Genomic DNA, 20,980 nt, shown 5'->3' on the forward strand with positions numbered 1-20,980 from the left:
TGCACATATTTTTTGGCCATCCTGTATATGGATAAATGTTTTTTTTTAATTTGCATTAATTATTTTTATATTATTTTGTAATGTTTTTTCACTGAAATGCGTTAAAATTGTTAAATAACAAACGAAACCGTCAACGCCATCTATCGTAGGCCAAAGGTAGTGGCGCCATCTGATCGAGAATCAAATTTTCTTGATTTTCGAGGCACCTTAGACTGTATCCGTCTATTACGGAGTTATATCTATCTTTGATTTAAAAAAAATATTATGCGGCAAATTTAAAAAATTTAGGCGCGAAGGGTTATCGTCCCATAGAAAATTTGAATTTCGCTCCTTTTTCTACTAACTTGTTTGACCGGCTATATGGAATATTGTCTTCGGTTACCGCGATAGTTACTCATGAAATAAAACCATGAAAACGGATTATATCGCCACCCGTTGACCACGAACGCTGTAAAGAGTTCGAAACGTCGGGATGTATTATAAATTCAATATACGCGATATAATCCGTTTTCATAGTTTTATGTCATCGGCTATATGGAGTTACCACTCTTTCTTTTGTTATAATATTTCTCTATGGTAGGTGGTAACAATATTTTTTGACTAGTGTCACCTTACGCCTAGTAGCAGTACTAATAAAACGAATAAAACTTTTTTACAATACCATTATGTCATTTGAATAACATTTAATTTAAAAATGTAATACCTAGTCCATTTATTGTGTTTAAGGTTAGTGTTGGTACTATCGGTATTTATAAATGTCTAATGTGTTTTTTAAGAATAAGTTATTTATTTAGGTCACCTCCATTATAATAGTAATATCTGTGCTTGCTTACATGGCAACATTTTTAACATGGCCGCATGTTGAACGAAACGATTTTCTTTACTGTTTGCCAAAAATAAATAACACTGCTGTAAATTGTGTGCGGATCTATGTCGAACGCATAGCTGGGGAATAAATTAGTACGTGGGGCTCAATACCGGTAAGAAATTTCAAAATACCGTTTGTTTTCGTGGCAAGATTTCGAGATGTTTTTGTCGGTATCACCGTTGAATGTTTGTTATATTGTAGTGTTTGGCGAAGATGATGCATCACCCGAACATGCATCACCAGCCGATGTCTGGGCACCCTCCGCAGCACATGGGCGGGCACCAGGGCATGCCCGGCCATCATCAGATGCAGCCGCACCAGTTACACAGAGAGAACAGGCACGTAACGCTAACTAGGTAATGACCGCTTATTACATTTATTTGCTCTCGATTCCAAGCATCAAAAACACTAAATATAACTATACTTTCCCTTGGAACGAGGTTAAGAAGCTGAATAGACTTAGTTGCTGGTTATTTTGTGTGGATGTGAGGTAGACCATTATTAGGCACTTGTGTTATATCTGTTTTCCAATGTACCCAATAAAATTGACAGAGTATAAAGATAGACAGGATATTTCTTAGTGAATACTGTCCTGCCCTAAAGCAAACGTGATTTGTATAAACAGTTGCTCTAACTCTTATTGGATTAAGCCTGTTTATAAATCTGATCTATTAATAAAGCTCCAAAAGCTGTTATGAATAATTAGGCCAGAAATATCATACATCACAAATCCTTAATTTTCAAGGTACTAGATTGTTTGTGTTGGTTTTGCCCTGAGCTGTTGCCAAATTGGCAGCTATTTAGGTTATGTTTGATGATGACAAGATACTTTTTAGATAAGGTAGATGATGATAAGATACTTGGACGAAACCACATCTGCGAGGCCCTTTTGAGGAATCAGGTGGCCCCCTAAGTGCAAGGCATGGGCGAAGGCCCCATTCGCCGAAGCCTAGCTATGCCACTGATTACATATGATATGATATGTCTGTCTTACTTTGTTTAAAAGGCATTAAGTTGATAGGCTGCAGACATAGTGCTTGAAAGTGGAAGTCTTCATTTTTCAATTGCAATTAATTTACAATGCACTTATGAATGTCGAAAATGACCGCTGGTTCTAACCTACACCACACAGTTCTGAGACAATCCAAGCACAAGAAACGTTGTGGCTTGACAATCTTCAATCGGATGCATTCAAATGTTTACTACATTGTTTTAACATTAAGGTTCGATTTTCAATGAGTATTTGGTGTGGGTTGGTTCCCGTTTGCATAAATACGTCCATTATCAATAGCAATGTGAAAGTTTTTCGGCATCAGAACATTCCACTAGGACAGGTTTTAGTTTCATGGGATAAGTAAATTTTATAAAACAGTAGTATAAAGCTCAATAATATGAGGTTCTATAATAAGTGCAATTTTTTACTTAAACTGAATACAGTTTATAGTATTTTGTGCAACAGGATCATAATAAGAGTTCTTAAATTTCAAGAGCCGAAGTTACAAAACCGAAGTCTAAATAAAAAAAAAACAACAGTTGCATAATATTGTATGAAATATCCCTAGAAACACTGCTGTAGGATCCTTATAACACTGTTGTGGGGCCCCGCGCGCTGCGCTTTTTATGTAGGTGTTTTTCGAACTCACTGGCAATCATTTAATCTACAAATTAATAAGAGTGCTGGAGTAGAAAAAAGGTGTTTTTATTAGACCTTTTTCATAAAGTAATATAAATAAATGAGAGGAGTAAGATAATAAAAATAGAAGTGACTTCAGTTCATAAAAGTATAAGATTTATAGTAAAACTAGCTTTTGCCCGCGACTTTGTCTGCATCTACTTAGTAACCCCAGCTAGAGTTAGAATAGCGCCTGGAGAAAGTCTTATAGCAATCATTCATTTTGAGCATAATATGCACACAAATATTAGGCAACTCATTTATTATCTCAATTCCACCATGATTCCACCCCGCTTTTCACCCTCTTAAGGGATGATTTTCGGGATAAAAACTATCCTATGTCCTTCCCTGGGACAAACTATCTCTATGCCAAATTTTAACTAAATCGGTTCAGCGGTTTAAGCGTGCAGAGGTAACACACAGACAAACAGACTTTCGCATTTATAATATTAGTATGGATTATAATATGGTAATGTCACTTCTGGATGAGATTGACTCAGGACCGGAATAAGTGGCGTGCTCGAGGAGAGGCCTATGCTCAGCAGTGGGCGATAGAAGGCTGATATGATGATGATGATGGTAATGTCATTAAATGAGACTGAACTTATGGTACCCTTTATTTCGATATGGGTAATTTATTATTTATGCAACTACCAAATTGTTCAATGATGCTTTTCCTTGCGCACTGACGTCATAGTGTGATGACAAAAGTGGTGACCTTCACATTGTGCCTGATCGCCGATGATGAAGTGCTGAGAACAATTCTGGCAGTTGCTATCATTGCACCAAGTCCTGTAATGGATATCAGAACTTCAAGTTATAAAACGCACCTAAGATATATACGATAACGCGGTACGGTCGAATTCTAAAACATCTTTACGGCCAACGTACCAAAAATATATTTACACGAGCTTATTGTCAGCATTGGCTTGTAAAGATGTTGAACTCGACTGTACCTAATCTCATTGATTGAATTGAATACACGCACGCAACAGTCAGTTTACTCTTTCTGATAGGGTTGTTTTCTATAGATAAATTAAATTAATAGGGGTCGTAAAATTTGGTAATTATACAATCAACAAAAACTTAACACTGCCAGCGCGAGCTACGCGCTACGCTACGAGCGTAGCCGATAACACTGCTTTTGTAGCGAAAAGCGCCTACGATTTACGAACAGAGATCTCGCCTAACGGATCCTTGGCAATGAATGTGTAGGTACTTATTTATACGGATGTGGATTCATTGTGACGTCACTTACTCTACTCGTACTAACTTGAGACGTTTCAGACGTTTCGTTTTAGACGTTTAGTATGTTAAGCAGTCAAATCAGCTAGTCTGTGCGGAAGGAGAAGTCGTAGAATGTAAGGGAGCGCATAGCCCATACATTCTACGACTCTTCTCTTTCCGCACAGATTCTGGCTGATTTGACTGCTTAATAATACTACCCTGTGGAGTCGAGTATAGACATGCAGACAAAACAAAGTACAATATATATATAATATAACTGTAAATACGTAAGTTTTCACTGCTTTTCCGTTTCAATAAATATTTACAACAGCACTTTATTTAGTTTTATGACCATTCAAACTATTGGAGCTTATCTTGCTTGTTTAGTTGAGATATTCTGCATAGCGTTAAAGCTAAGAGCTTCGTTAAACTTGTATGCTAGATATCTCTAAATATGCCAACACACTTTTATTAACTTCATCATTCTCATACTTGCAAGCTTTTATCTTTTATTGCGCTAAATATGTAGCCGCATCTTTTAGTTGAAATAATTAAGATTAGACTTGTTCTATAAATTGTAGAAAGAAAGGAATATAAAGATATTCACACTCAATACCGCATTGAATGTTAACTCAACATTGACACTATATTCACAGCAACAATATAGGTATGTTTAACTAAATAGAGTGGAGACTGCATTGATATGCAAATGCTGTGTAATTTGTTGATACGTCGAGGGTCTCTTGCGGCGGCCTTTATACTGAAACTGGTCATGAATGGGCTTACAATGGAACATATGACGACGTCTCTATTGAACCGCGGCCCATGATGAATGTGGGCCCAGCTTTCTTCGGGTAGACTAATATATCACGTATATTGAATAGCTCGCCAGTTGGGATAACTGTCTCTTGCTGTGCAGACTGCTGAGAGCTCGCACGTTGCTCGCATCTGTGTCTACATAAAGTGCTTAAAAGTGAATAAAACAATAGGATATGTGACATCATGCTGTTTAAAAATACGGGGTTTGAAAAGGATTGACCAGTTCGGTAATAAACCAAAGGCAATCATTTTTCATTAGTAATTTATGCTTTGTCTTCTTGTTTATCATCGTTAGAAGTTTTTGTGTTATTTGTGTAAGGTACTAGTTAAGTAAGTTATCCTGTGAGTTCAGAAGTTAAATGCCGCTCGCGCCGTAGTGTCTAGCAACAGGTCCACACAATGCTGTTAAATTACACTGCAACACATAAACCACATGTGTGCGGCGCCCCAAAGGTGTGTACTGTATACACGCTGGTGGATCTCATACAATCGTCTCGCACGTGTAGTAGAATCGTAGCACATTTGTATACAGGGATCTTGGTATTCTGTTGTCGCCTTACGCTACGTATTTCACTTCATTATTCGGATGTACTCGGCTCACGATTCCTCCTATTACGACACAGTCGATCATGCAAGAGTCGATTGACGTGCGATCATAATTCACTGTCAACATACGTTTCGTATGATCGTGAGAATAGTATTAAGTACGTAGTATATCTATTATGTGGTACAGCGTCACCCCTCTATTATACGACTACAACTGGAGACCAAGGCTTCTTCAGCGGTACCAGGGCAGCATGTGACTATAGGTGGGGTTGCAGGGTGCCGCTGGGCCCGTCGGGCGGCGGCATGGGCGGGCACGGGCAGCTAGGCATGGGCGCCATGGTGCCTCCGCACCACGCGCCTGCGCAGCGCCCCCCGCACCCCATCCGCGCTATGCCGCACCATCCGCAGCAGCACCACTCTATGCCGCCGGTAAGTCTGCCATTACAATTTATATCGTTGTCAAAGTATAATCTGGCCCGTGCTGTCATAATAACGAACCAGACAGTACGACGTGAAAATCAGTAAAATCGTTACCTCTTGAAAGAAAAGAAAGATGGCTCATGAGTGCAAGGGGATTCTAGTAAAAAGTAGACCTAGATTAAGCTACTTACTAACAGACGTTAGGGCTAAAGTATAAGTCATATACAGCTAAACCTTCAACCACAATCTTTTTCAGCTATTAAACTCGGGGGCACCACTTTTCTTAGACCCTACGCATCTTTTACCTTGTACAGTCAATGAATTTTTGCCTATAGGTAGTTACAATGCAATGTTATACAACTTCGTCGCTACTGACTAACTGGTAAGATGGAAATACCCGCAACAATTTGCTCACTTTCTCGTTAGGTACATAATTAGTGTAAAGTAAATACATATACATATATGAAAGTGAGAGCTAAATAACGGGATACTGCGATTGTGATTATTTTTGTTTGTCCTTGTTCATTAACTCCCAAGTTCGAATTGAGAGGTAAAAAGTACAATCTTGCATTTATATATGGGTCAACAAAAATTTCCATGTTCAATGAAGTTACCTGACTTTGTTTACAAATCCCCAGACCGGTTTTTGGCGCGCGCTTAGATAGGTATAATTTACGTTTGCATTTATTCGACGGCACCCAAATGCTTCACGGTCAAGTTTTTATACACGAATGCAAGCAAAAATATAGACTACAAGCGAAGAATTTAATAATCTCGCAAGTTTTTCACCCACAAAATCTTAAAATATTTGAGGTTATGACTAACATATAACATCAGATCGGCAATCAAAGACACCGACGACCTTTACTCAACCCCTTTAAGAGACAAAACGGCCCCGTTATTCGCGTGATCAAGTTTATAGGTAGTCGTCTGCTGTCTCCCGGCCAGAGACAAAGGGACCCGTGAGAGTATGTGAGAGAGGGTGCTTTATAACTATGGAATTTATTATAGTTATTGACCAGTATGTGTTATTATATGGTATAAAAACTGCATGTTCTCGTATTGTGCAATAACTTACAGAGAAGACACGTTAATATTGCTTCAACGTGAGTTTTAATTCAATTCAATTCAATATATTCTTTATTCAAATAGGCCTAGCAACAAGCACTTTTAAATTGTCAAGTTTTAAATATTACCTTAATCTAAATATCAGAGCAATTTATTGATGCAGTTATTATTATTCTTAAAAACATTGAATTATTATAGATATGTCAAACTTAATAATAAGAATTCACAAAAGGATCTTCAAACACCAAAATTGTATAAAAAATACTAGTCTAGAAACTTTCTAGAATAAAAATTTCTGAGAATGGGAAAATGGGAAGGGTTATCGACATAGTCATGTTAAAATTTGTAAATTTACTGTTATATGGATAGAAAACATGCTACCAGGACAAAAAATAAGTTAAAAAAGAGAGATGATAAAAATATGAAAAACCTTCCTTTTATAATTAGAGGTATCTTTTTATCATAATCACACAATGATTCATGTTTTCAAATGCAGCTTTTAACAACAACAGCTGCTGACAATTTGTAAGGTCAGCTGTTTTTGTCATATGAAGCGATTCAGTATAGACTTTTGTAGTAGGTATTTTGATGCAGTTGATCCCATGTGAAATCTATTTAACATGCTAATATTCCTCCCATAGTTTATTTACGTTTATCATTAGAGTAATTTATGGATTCAAAATAAGTTCTTAAGTTCCCAAACTTTCCGTAACTCGCTCCATGAACAAGTCTAGGCTTGTACTTAGGCATATTAAATGTTATATTGTAAATCTCGGGTGAATGACCTTCATGAATGGATAAGCCAACATTTGCTCCCTTCAAAAGTCTGCGTCTGCACTGTCACTGATATAATTTTTATTGCAACATGTTTTGCGGCGCATTAGCAACTTATATTGGAAGGGAATGTGGCTTAATCGTGAGAAGGTATTCAATAACTAAGTAGGGTAATATGAAAACCAGATAACAACGATTTTGAACATGTATGGGTAATATTTTATTAACGAGATTACGATTACGAGAAAATAAACACTGAAGTAACGGAATTATAGTGTTAACACTAGCCCTGCGTGGAGAGATACGGTCCGGCCCCATGCAGTTCGGTGGCGAGTTGCGGCACACGGATTTCAGCGGATCAAGGAAATCACAGACGGTATTGAATGTTACAGCAACCAATGAAGCAGATGCGCCGCGGGTACGGCGTAGGCTACGGGCCGGCGGGCGTCGTGCCGGCCTACGCGCACCCGCCGCTGCAGCCGCCTGCACCGCTCCCCATCCCCGGTGAGTCACTGTGTGCCAACTACTAGACTAAGGGTCGGTTGCCCCAAACCGTCTTCACCGTGAATTTTATTGTATGAAAAGTCTCATAGGCCTAAAGAATGATAATAATCCCTGTTTTGTCGTTCCAGCAGCGACACCAGCCGTCACCAAAGAGCCGGCGCCGACGACGGTGGAGCCGCCGGAGGAGAGCGCGGAGCCGGCGGAGGAGTCGCGGGCGGCGGGCGACGAGGCGCGCTCGCCGCCCGCCGCGGCCAACAGTAAAGAGAAGACCCCCATGTGCCTGGTCAACGAGCTGGCCAGGTACAACAAGGTACGTGACACACTGACAACAAGATATGTGATAAGCCCAAGATAGAAAAGCTGTGACAACTCCGGGTTGGGCCGCGCCATCCCGATAATCGGTCCGTATATGACTCGCCTAATCGTTCGTGAAGCAACATGCAAAGGTCGAGCGCTTAGACTATGTACTTATGCTTGATAACGTGCTGACCCTCTGGTTGTCCCGGCTTTTTCTCAGGTCTTTAATTTCGTCCTGTAGTCTCAGTACGTGGGTACACCGATGAGGACATTCGAGACGTGAGCGGGCGTTCAAGTTCATAAAAACCGGCCAAGTGCGAGTCGGACTCGCGCACGAAAGGTTCCGTACATTTTCGCAAAAAATTTGCAAAAAAAATCACGTTTGTTGTAGAGGAGCCTCACTTAAATATTTATTTTATTCTGTTTCTAGTACTTGTTGTTATAGCGGCAACAGAAATACATCATCTGTGAAAATTTCAACTGTTTAGCTGTCACGGTTCATGAGATACAGCCTGGTGACAGACGGACAGCGGAATCTTAGTAATAGGGTCCCGTTTTTACCCTTTGGGTACGGAACCCTAAAAAAGCATGTTAGCTTAGTATATTGTTAACCTTCAAATGTTGTAAATATTAAGAATATGAATTGTTTCAGATTAAGCACCAATACCGCCTCACATCAGAAACGGGACCGGCTCACAAAAAAGTATTCACAGTAACACTCCGACTGGGTGATACTGAAGAATACACAGCTGAGGTAAGTTTCCTTAACTGCGATTACTTCAGGCATTTCTGTGATGATACATTTTTTTTAACAAGTGGTATATTTGCATGCTGCCAAAAACAGCTAAAAAGGCTAGGACATGTAACTTTTATAATATCTTCTATGTAAAACCCTTTTAATGTGCAAATAAATGATTATAAAAATAAAATAAAATAAAAATTTCCCTGCCGTGGTTGGCAACCGCATGTGCGTATGTGCCCTAAGTGCTTGCGAGAATATCATAGTAAACATGCGTGCACAGTGTGCGGTCAGTGCCTGAGCGAACCGTCTTTTCCATCAGATATGAAATATGGACGCATTTTTAAGGGTTCTTCGATAAAACGAGCACAACATTCAGCGGCCAGCGCGGCGCTGTCGGCCACGCACTTCCCGCCGCCGCCGCCGCGAGCGCCGCCCGCGCACGCGCCCATGCCGCACCACCGGCACTCGGGTACGTACGCAATATCTTCTTTGTTAGGGGCTATGTCAGGTTCCTCAGCCTCTGTGTACCTATGTACGTCAAATGGTTAGGGAGTCAACAAAAAAAGGGCTTGTGCGATACTTACATTATTGGGTGTATTTCGGATTTTCACTTGAGCGGCTAAGGTTCCAGAGACGCAAGTAATCACGGTTTTTTTTTCTAAATTTTTAATTCTCATAATAGAAAAAGTTTCATAACTCTTGTGTTCTATTACTATGACGAACTTTCCTAGCAGGTGCAGTAATGCCGACGGTGGAGCTAAACGCCCTCGCCATGAAGCTGTGCCAGCCGGCCATCTACACGTCCATCCCGGCCGTGGCGGCGCCCCCGCGCGCGCGCAGCCGCCCCGCCTACCGCGTGCCGCCCTTCGTGCCCAACGTGTACCAGCGCATGCTCAGCCCCGGCCTCGTGTACCGCGTGCGGGTCACGGTGGGAGACAGGTAAGTTTCCTGCCACAACAATGCCCATCTATACAAAGGAAATTTAAACCTACAGTGTAGGAAATAGAGTAGATTTTGCTTTGTTATAAAATTTAACGAAACAATATAACACAATAAATACATGCATCTCTGTTTCAATTGAGAACGATTTAAAACTTATCGAACTTAATAATTACTCGGAAGTGGATCCGTGAGCCTTTGGAGGATAGCATAAGTGTCTAGATATCCTAAGTATATAAAAATATTGGAGTCGCGAAATTAATGCCGCGCGAAGCAATCAGCTCAATTCTCGAAGACCCACCTCGTGGACTTCGTAGACCGATTCGATTTGCGCGTAAATTTTCTTGCGAGGCGGGTCGGTCCGTGTAGCGTACTTATTTAGTGCCAGTTGCACCATCCGCACTTTACAGACTGATCAACGTCACCCGGCGCGCCGCGGCGGTTTACTATGAAATTTTATTGTATGGAAAGTTTCATAGATCTCTGCTGGGTGACGTTGATCATGATCAGTCTTTTTTTCAATTATGGCAATCGTCTTTAGACATTTCTTTAGACAGTCTGTTAACTGTGGTTGGTGCAACTGGCCCTTAGTATGGTTTCTATATGTTCAGGTTGGTGTGTAACCGTTGTGTGTGTGTGTGTGTGTGTACAGGGCGTGGCTGGGCGAGGGCGCGACGCCGCAGGGCGCGCGGCACGACGCGGCGGCGCGCGCGCTGCACGACCTGCGCCCCGCGCCCGACGCGCCGGCGCCACCTGCGCAGGCGCCTGCACCGACCAACGGTAACCATGACGGATCTGCACGAGTGTGAGCGAGGTCACGCCCCGCCCCCGCACCGGGGTGCAGATCTGCCTCATTGTGCTATCCTAAAGCATTAGACCGCGTCAAACCGACGAACGTCGGGCTGGTGATTGATCCTGAGCACCGTTAGTGCGGGAAAGCTGTCTTTAACGAGTTCCTGCGGCTCCATTACATTAATTATTCCACAGCGGGCAGAGTGGCATAGGGGTTCATGGCGTTAGTCCCGTTAGCTAAAGACGCCGGTTCGAATCCGGCCTTCACCACTGGAGGGCTTCGTTACTCTTTCCTTACATCTATTTTAGTATATGATTTTCAATTCTTAACAAAAAAAAATGTTTTAATCATTTTCAGGTGACGCAGCGTCAGATATCATGAATTCTGAAGTGAAGTCGCCGGTTTCATTAGTACATGAACTAGCTTTGAAACGAAATCTCACAGTTCAGTTCACAGTGAAGTCAGAACGAGGACCACCACATATGAGGGTATGTGACGCTTAAAATATATAGGTACTAATTTATGTAGTTAAAGAATAGAATATTAACTCCACTGACAAAGGGGTTAGTTGGATAAAGTTTTTACAAATGGCGCTAGCATAGGTTTTTTTGTCAATCCTGGCAATACTGTTAAACTCACGAATTCACGTACACCCTGCGTACATTCAGGTGTTCATTACGGTGTGCACGGTGGGCGAGATGGAGACGGAGGGCGAGGGCAACGGCAAGAAGGTGTCGAAGCGTCGCGCGGCCGAGCGCATGCTGGAGGAGATGCGCCGGCGCTGGCCGCCCGCGCTGCTGCGCGCGCGCACGCAGGAGCGCCGCCGCCCGCCGCCCGCCAAGAAGAAGCCCAGGAACCTGATCAAGGTACTCTCCCGTTTGTTGCACACCGCCGCCGCGACGATAACGCCGACCGTCATAAATAGGCTAGATGACAAAGTTTAATTTTGAATTACAATAATATTTTTGTATTATTTCCATATATTATTTTAATATTCACATTATTGTGACAAGTTGCTCATTTGCTATCTATTTTACTACATTTTGTTATAAAATGCAACATGTGTCATTATCCCTATTGGTACACTGTATATCTTTGCTACGACCACATATTCTAAGGGTAGTTTGTATAGGCCCAAATGAATTAACTTTTATGTGTTTTACTAAAAAATAACGACATTAATTATATCAGATAACTAATGTTTCATAGCTGTAAAACCGGCGCAGTATTTTTATGTGTTACTCTCTTGAGCAGACGCTGCCGTAATGCCTCGGGTGAGGCACTTCTAAAAAGACCAAGTCATTTCGCGTGACAATTTACCACGGAAGGTTTTACTCTTTCTTGTTAGGCCGCGAATTGGATGCCAACGGGCGGCGAGGCGACGAGCGGCCGTTCGAGGCCGTTCATACATTTGATCGAGCGTAACGTATGAATCGATCCGCCGCTAGTCGGCCTCGTGCTCGCCGTCGTCCAGTCCGGGGCCTAATGGTAACTGTATGGTCGGTGTTACCCGGGCAGGAGGGCAGCGGCGTGGCGGCCGAGGCGGGCGGGGGCGGCGCCGACAACCCCATCTCGCTGCTGGCGCAGGCGCGGCACGCGGCCCGCGCGCGCTCCCCGCAGTACCGCGTGCTGGAGGAGCGCGGCGCGGCGCGGCGGAGGGAGTTCCTGGTGCAGTGCGACGCGCCGCCGCACCGCGCCACCGGCCTGGGGCCCAACAAGAAGACGGCCAAGCGCCGCGCCGCCCACAGTCAGTATACACCACACCGTACATCATGCACCACCTACACCTACACAGTACCCCGCTCCGCTCCCCGCAGTACCGCGTGCTGGAGGAGCGCGGCGCGGCGCGGCGGAGGGAGTTCCTGGTGCAGTGCGACGCGCCGCCGCACCGCGCCACCGGCCTGGGGCCCAACAAGAAGACGGCCAAGCGCCGCGCCGCCCACAGTCAGTATACACCACACCGTACATCATGCACCACCTACACCTACACAGTACCCCGCTCCGCTCCCCGCAGTACCGCGTGCTGGAGGAGCGCGGCGCGGCGCGGCGGAGGGAGTTCCTGGTGCAGTGCGACGCGCCGCCGCACCGCGCCACCGGCCTGGGGCCCAACAAGAAGACGGCCAAGCGCCGCGCCGCCCACAGTCAGTATACACCACACCGTACATCATGCACCACCTACACCTACACAGTACCCCGCTCCGCTCCCCGCAGTACCGCGTGCTGGAGGAGCGCGGCGCGGCGCGGCGGAGGGAGTTCCTGGTGCAGTGCGACGCGCCGCCGCACCGCGCCACCGGCCTGGGGCCCAACAAGAAGACGGCCAAGCGCCGCGCCGCCCACAGTCAGTATACACCACACCGTACATCATGCACCACCTACACCTACACAGTACCCCGCTCCGCTCCCCGCAGTACCGCGTGCTGGAGGAGCGCGGCGCGGCGCGGCGGAGGGAGTTCCTGGTGCAGTGCGACGCGCCGCCGCACCGCGCCACCGGCCTGGGGCCCAACAAGAAGACGGCCAAGCGCCGCGCCGCCCACAGTCAGTATACACCACACCGTACATCATGCACCACCTACACCTACACAGTACCCCGCTCCGCTCCCCGCAGTACCGCGTGCTGGAGGAGCGCGGCGCGGCGCGGCGGAGGGAGTTCCTGGTGCAGTGCGACGCGCCGCCGCACCGCGCCACCGGCCTGGGGCCCAACAAGAAGACGGCCAAGCGCCGCGCCGCCCACAGTCAGTATACACCACACCGTACATCATGCACCACCTACACCTACACAGTACCCCGCTCCGCTCCCCGCAGTACCGCGTGCTGGAGGAGCGCGGCGCGGCGCGGCGGAGGGAGTTCCTGGTGCAGTGCGACGCGCCGCCGCACCGCGCCACCGGCCTGGGGCCCAACAAGAAGACGGCCAAGCGCCGCGCCGCCCACAGTCAATATACACCACACCGTACATCATGCACCACCTACACCTACACAGTACCCCGCTCCGCTCCCCGCAGTACCGCGTGCTGGAGGAGCGCGGCGCGGCGCGGCGGAGGGAGTTCCTGGTGCAGTGCGACGCGCCGCCGCACCGCGCCACCGGCCTGGGGCCCAACAAGAAGACGGCCAAGCGCCGCGCCGCCCACAGTCAGTATACACCACACCGTACATCATGCACCACCTACACCTACACAGTACCCCGCTCCGCTCCCCGCAGTACCGCGTGCTGGAGGAGCGCGGCGCGGCGCGGCGGAGGGAGTTCCTGGTGCAGTGCGACGCGCCGCCGCACCGCGCCACCGGCCTGGGGCCCAACAAGAAGACGGCCAAGCGCCGCGCCGCCCACAGTCAGTATACACCACACCGTACATCATGCACCACCTACACCTACACAGTACCCCGCTCCGCTCCCCGCAGTACCGCGTGCTGGAGGAGCGCGGCGCGGCGCGGCGGAGGGAGTTCCTGGTGCAGTGCGACGCGCCGCCGCACCGCGCCACCGGCCTGGGGCCCAACAAGAAGACGGCCAAGCGCCGCGCCGCCCACAGTCAGTATACACCACACCGTACATCATGCACCACCTACACCTACACAGTACCCCGCTCCGCTCCCCGCAGTACCGCGTGCTGGAGGAGCGCGGCGCGGCGCGGCGGAGGGAGTTCCTGGTGCAGTGCGACGCGCCGCCGCACCGCGCCACCGGCCTGGGGCCCAACAAGAAGACGGCCAAGCGCCGCGCCGCCCACAGTCAGTATACACCACACCGTACATCATGCACCACCTACACCTACACAGTACCCCGCTCCGCTCCCCGCAGTACCGCGTGCTGGAGGAGCGCGGCGCGGCGCGGCGGAGGGAGTTCCTGGTGCAGTGCGACGCGCCGCCGCACCGCGCCACCGGCCTGGGGCCCAACAAGAAGACGGCCAAGCGCCGCGCCGCCCACAGTCAGTATACACCACACCGTACATCATGCACCACCTACACCTACACAGTACCCCGCTCCGCTCCCCGCAGTACCGCGTGCTGGAGGAGCGCGGCGCGGCGCGGCGGAGGGAGTTCCTGGTGCAGTGCGACGCGCCGCCGCACCGCGCCACCGGCCTGGGGCCCAACAAGAAGACGGCCAAGCGCCGCGCCGCCCACAGTCAGTATACACCACACCGTACATCATGCACCACCTACACCTACACAGTACCCCGCTCCGCTCCCCGCAGTACCGCGTGCTGGAGGAGCGCGGCGCGGCGCGGCGGAGGGAGTTCCTGGTGCAGTGCGACGCGCCGCCGCACCGCGCCACCGGCCTGGGGCCCAACAAGAAGACGGCCAAGCGCCGCGCCGCCCACAGTCAGTATACACCACACCGTACATCATGCACCACCTACACCTACACAGTACCCCGCTCCGCTCCCCGCAGTACCGCGTGCTGGAGGAGCGCGGCGCGGCGCGGCGGAGGGAGTTCCTGGTGCAGTGCGACGCGCCGCCGCACCGCGCCACCGGCCTGGGGCCCAACAAGAAGACGGCCAAGCGCCGCGCCGCCCACAGTCAGTATACACCACACCGTACATCATGCACCACCTACACCTACACAGTACCCCGCTCCGCTCCCCGCAGTACCGCGTGCTGGAGGAGCGCGGCGCGGCGCGGCGGAGGGAGTTCCTGGTGCAGTGCGACGCGCCGCCGCACCGCGCCACCGGCCTGGGGCCCAACAAGAAGACGGCCAAGCGCCGCGCCGCCCACAGTCAATATACACCACACCGTACATCATGCACCACCTACACCTACACAGTACCCCGCTCCGCTCCCCGCAGTACCGCGTGCTGGAGGAGCGCGGCGCGGCGCGGCGGAGGGAGTTCCTGGTGCAGTGCGACGCGCCGCCGCACCGCGCCACCGGCCTGGGGCCCAACAAGAAGACGGCCAAGCGCCGCGCCGCCCACAGTCAGTATACACCACACCGTACATCATGCACCACCTACACCTACACAGTACCCCGCTCCGCTCCCCGCAGTACCGCGTGCTGGAGGAGCGCGGCGCGGCGCGGCGGAGGGAGTTCCTGGTGCAGTGCGACGCGCCGCCGCACCGCGCCACCGGCCTGGGGCCCAACAAGAAGACGGCCAAGCGCCGCGCCGCCCACAGTCAGTATACACCACACCGTACATCATGCACCACCTACACCTACACAGTACCCCGCTCCGCTCCCCGCAGTACCGCGTGCTGGAGGAGCGCGGCGCGGCGCGGCGGAGGGAGTTCCTGGTGCAGTGCGACGCGCCGCCGCACCGCGCCACCGGCCTGGGGCCCAACAAGAAGACGGCCAAGCGCCGCGCCGCCCACAGTCAGTATACACCACACCGTACATCATGCACCACCTACACCTACACAGTACCCCGCTCCGCTCCCCGCAGTACCGCGTGCTGGAGGAGCGCGGCGCGGCGCGGCGGAGGGAGTTCCTGGTGCAGTGCGACGCGCCGCCGCACCGCGCCACCGGCCTGGGGCCCAACAAGAAGACGGCCAAGCGCCGCGCCGCCCACAGTCAGTATACACCACACCGTACATCATGCACCACCTACACCTTTCTACTTTATAGTTTGTTCTTATTCAAGTCGTGGTTCTCTCTAATCTTACTCCGTACCCTTCTTAAGCCACTTTTTTTTTATATTTCAGACGTTTTGCTAGCGATGGAAATGAATGGCGGGGCGGAGGGCGTGACGAATGCGACGCTAACAGACGCGAATACGAATGGTGCCACTGATACGAGTTGTACGAATGGCGATGCCAAACGAAAAGTAAGCTTTACTTGTAAAACGTATCGCATGACACTAAGAAAACTGTTAATGTATACGATTCTGAAAGGATTCCCCTTTATTTTTAACTCTTTGAACCCATATATCAGACATTAACATTTTGAAAGAGCGATTATAATAAACTTTACCTGAAAAAATGAAGGTTACGAATACATTGACAGTCTACGCCATAACACGTAACTTATAAGCGTTCTTGACGGGCGACTGTTATCAGCGGCCTTAGGTAAACAAAGCGATTTCGATCAGTTTGCGCTATTGTGCTTGTTATGTACTAATGTCGGTATCTCCCTCAGGAGTCCCCGAGCGCGGGCGCGGGCGACGCGCGGCAGCCGGTGCCGGGCGTGCTGCTCATGGACTACCGCACTCCACACTCCACCAATGGTACTGGAAATACAGTGGAATCCGTATATTATGACTTCGCTTATACTGACCAACCGCTTACTATGACGTCATTACTGTGCGATGTTTTATTTTCATATAAAATTATTTGTGACAAAGTCGGATAAGAGTTCGCTTATAGCGACAAAATGGCTTACTATGACCTAATAAGTCCTATTTTCATGAAATAATGTTTGGTGCTTGCAGTGTTATACTTTTGATTCTCAGCGACAAGTTGATAATTGGTACAAGGTAAATAAAATTCATCTCTGACAGAGGAATTTAAGATTAATTTGGAAAAATTTACAAAAATAAGAAGTTGTACAACTATGCTTTATATGACATCCGCATAGTATGACGTGTTTGTCACTTCCCTTTGATGTAATTATATGCGGATTCTACTATAGTTCAATTATTACTGACATTTTAGTTTATAGTCTAAGTAAAACTCATTACTAATGTTCATACATGTTATTAGTTCATAAGTGCCACTGTTAAAAATGTGTAATCAACTCTATCATTATTGTAATTTGCTTCAGGTGTGAGTGAAACAGGTACCACGGGTACGAGCAACAGCAGTCCGGGTGCAAAGGAGCAGCTCATGTATCTGTCGCAGCTACTTGGCTTTACTGTGCAGTTCTCCGATTTCCCCAAGGTAACTCGCCTCGCATACTTTTATTGTTTTTTAAATATTGTTGCAAAAAATAATCTCTGAAATTCATCTTAGGATGGTATGGTATTTGTCCAATTTCTTGGTCCAATGTCATTGCGTCTCACTCTCTCATTAGCAAAATGTGAGACGCATACACTTTAGATCGAATACACTTTGGACAAAAAAATTGGATCACCATCACATTAACCTAAGGTGGAATACCATCCAAAGGTTAATGCGATGGTGTCAGCGTAATATTTTTGATCGATCGATGTCTTTTTCTAACGTTTACATTTATACGTACAGTACCCATGAAGTTATACCCTAAACAGGAGCGAGCTGTCACTTTTTTTGCCATACTAAATTGAACCTTATCACCGAGCCAGAAAGGTGTTCGTACCAGACTAGAGAAAACGGTCCACATGAGATAGCAAAAGTGGGTCGCGGTGTCCCACTCGCACATGTTGCCAATGTTAAAAAAATACCATTTTGGTAGTATTTATATCAATAACTACTAAAATTAAATACCTTCTTATATTATTTAAGTGCTATATTCAGAGTGCGGTTCTGATATCTTTTACGTAATTTGTAAATAGTTATAATGTCAATATTATTAACTGATTTAACCAAGCATGTGCAAAACAAAAAATACATTAATTTTAATATGGTAGACATTGTAGTAACTTTGAATATTAATTGGTATCCCCAACTTGATAATGAAATTTTCAAAATACATGAATGGCGGCGCTCAAGATTTATTTGCGAAATAAAGTATAAAATGGGTAAAGGATGTTGTGTGAAAGGTTGCAGAAGTTAAAGTTTTGTTGATTGTGGTATATCTTTTCACAGGTAAGCCTCAACTATTAAAGTTTACGATAAAAATACAAGAAAACATTGTCAAACTCATTAGGGTGACTATGATGTCGGCACGATGTGAATCGGCCTTACAGAGTTCTTATTACCTCGTACATACTTAATGTAAAAATAAGTTTACCTAAATAAGTTTATCTTTATTTCGGCATGTTTAATTATTTGGTTGATAGATAGATAGATAGATAAATGATTTATTTGTGCACGTATTGAGAGCTATATAATTGCCAAAATTTAAATCCAAAATCCTTAAATATTCGCGAAAACTCGTCGACATGTGTATCCTGCCCGTCCTAACCTACGGTGCCCAAACATGGTCACTCACAGAGAGTCAGAAGTCCAAGTTGAAGGTATGCCAACGGGCTATTGAGCGCTGCATTTTAGGTGTGAAGAGGACCGATCGTATCCGGAATACCACGCTGCGCGCAAAAACCCGCATTGCTGACGTCGGTGAGAAGACTGCTAGGCTCAAATGGGACTGGGCCGGTCACGTCTGCCGCATGCATCCAGACAGATGGGCTAGCATAGCCACCAAATGGATGCCAGAAGAGGAGCGCGTACCCGGCAGGCCCAGACGGAGATGGCGGGACGACCTAGACACCTTTCTCAACAACTGGCCGGAGGAGGCACTATATCGGGAGTCGTGGAAAACAAGGGGAGAGGCCTTTGCCCAGCAGTGGGACACCATAATGGGCTAGTAAAAAAAATAAAAAAATAGGTTGAACACACATTTCCGTCAGTACACAAAGGCGGCAAATAAAAAAAAATGGTGCAATTAACTACGATGACGCTTAAAGAATAGCTGAAGTGTGCAAAAGAGAAGCAATTACGTATATGAACATACCATGAGTGCGAAAGAGGCAGACTACAAATGAAAAAAACGTGACCATTTTTAGGGTTCCGTACCCAAAGGGTAAAAACGGGACCCTATCAATAAGACTCCGCTGTCCGTCTGTCTGTCATCAGTAACATCTTTTATAACGACTAAACTAAATTAAGTAAGGTTTTGTGAAGCGTTTTACAGAGGAGAAAAAAACTATATCCATTCTCTCTGACTTCCTATGCATTAATGAAAAAAGATCTTGGCCAAACTATACATTCCAACTTATCCTAGTATCCCACATACATATGACTTATGGTCACCCTAATTAGAAAGAGATGCAACCGCCCACTTTGACTTCTCATGTGGAATTGTGGACACACTTTTTGGCCCGTGTACTCCATCCGGTTTATTAAAATCTAAATCCGTGACAGTACCTTACTTATAATACATAGACGGCTAATCCTCTTGAAAATGCTTGTAACCAAAATACTGCTTATTTTTGTAGTCGATATCTAGCGTCAAGTTGCGGATTCATCACTTTCATCAGTTCCGCTACTTGACACTAGATGTCGCCAGTGTCGCGATAAACGAAAAATCGAATGCTCAACAATTTTCGCAGCGATGCGGGTCCCCAAAATATGATCAACGAGTAAGCAGGACGTAACTTCGGTTTAGTTCCTAACTTGCTGCAGGCTAGCCCTCAATAATCGGTGTGTTTATTTTAGCGCAACCACGGCGAGTACCTGTCTCTCGTGTCCCTGTCGACGGAGCCGCCGGTGATGTGCCACGGCGGCGGGCCGTCCACGCAGCACTCGCACGAGCAGTGCGCACGCGCCGCGCTCCGGGCCCTGGCGCTCATGGGGCTCGACGCGCCGCCGCAGCCTGCCCCGTGAGTACTGTCCCTAGTGTCCCTGGCGACGGAGCCGCCGGTGATGTGCCACGGCGGCGGGCCGTCCACGCAGCACTCGCACGAGCAGTGCGCACGCGCCGCGCTCCGGGCCCTGGCGCTCATGGGGCTCGACGCGCCGCCGCAGCCTGCCCCGTGAGTACTGTCCCTAGTGTCCCTGGCGACGGAGCCGCCGGTGATGTGCCACGGCGGCGGGCCGTCCACGCAGCACTCGCACGAGCAGTGCGCACGCGCCGCGCTCCGGGCCCTGGCGCTCATGGGGCTCGACGCGCCGCCGCAGCCTGCCCCGTGAGTACTGTCCCTAGTGTCCCTGGCGACGGAGCCGCCGGTGATGTGCCACGGCGGCGGGCCGTCCACGCAGCACTCGCACGAGCAGTGCGCACGCGCCGCGCTCCGGGCCCTGGCGCTCATGGGGCTCGACGCGCCGCCGCAGCCTGCCCCGTGAGTACTGTCCCTAGTGTCCCTGGCGACGGAGCCGCCGGTGATGTGCCACGGCGGCGGGCCGTCCACGCAGCACTCGCACGAGCAGTGCGCACGCGCCGCGCTCCGGGCCCTGGCGCTCATGGGGCTCGACGCGCCGCCGCAGCCTGCCCCGTGAGTACTGTCCCTAGTGTCCCTGGCGACGGAGCCGCCGGTGATGTGCCACGGCGGCGGCCCGTCCACGCAGCACTCGCACGAGCAGTGCGCACGCGCCGCGCTCCGGGCCCTGGCGCTCATGGGGCTCGACGCGCCGCCGCAGCCTGCCCCGTGAGTACTGTCCCTAGTGTCCCTGGCGACGGAGCCGCCGGTGATGTGCCACGGCGGCGGGCCGTCCACGCAGCACTCGCACGAGCAGTGCGCACGCGCCGCGCTCCGGGCCCTGGCGCTCATGGGGCTCGACGCGCCGCCGCAGCCTGCCCCGTGAGTACTGTCCCTAGTG

The 20,980-nt window shown here is 48.6% G+C and overlaps 1 protein-coding gene across 1 annotated transcript; it reads left to right on the top strand.

The window, feature by feature from the left end:
• The first annotated feature begins 816 nt into the window (after positions 1–816).
• On the top strand, positions 817–20,200 carry LOC134756229 (uncharacterized). The gene is given in 26 exon segments (XM_063693058.1): positions 817–980; positions 1,070–1,224; positions 5,408–5,561; positions 7,787–7,898; positions 8,027–8,208; positions 8,848–8,949; positions 9,283–9,406; positions 9,669–9,876; positions 10,529–10,656; positions 11,027–11,157; positions 11,338–11,535; positions 12,188–13,591; positions 13,669–13,799; positions 13,844–13,996; positions 14,041–14,193; positions 14,238–14,390; positions 14,435–14,587; positions 14,632–14,784; positions 14,829–14,981; positions 15,026–15,178; positions 15,223–15,354; positions 15,420–16,159; positions 16,292–16,413; positions 16,725–16,812; positions 17,349–17,464; positions 19,880–20,200. Coding segments are annotated over 25 exon segments (5,607 nt in total). The 5' UTR covers positions 817–980; positions 1,070–1,081.
• The last annotated feature ends 780 nt before the right edge of the window (positions 20,201–20,980 follow it).

Source organism: Cydia strobilella, chromosome 3, assembly GCF_947568885.1.
Source record: "Cydia strobilella chromosome 3, ilCydStro3.1, whole genome shotgun sequence".
Classification (NCBI taxonomy): Eukaryota; Metazoa; Arthropoda; class Insecta; order Lepidoptera; family Tortricidae; genus Cydia; species Cydia strobilella.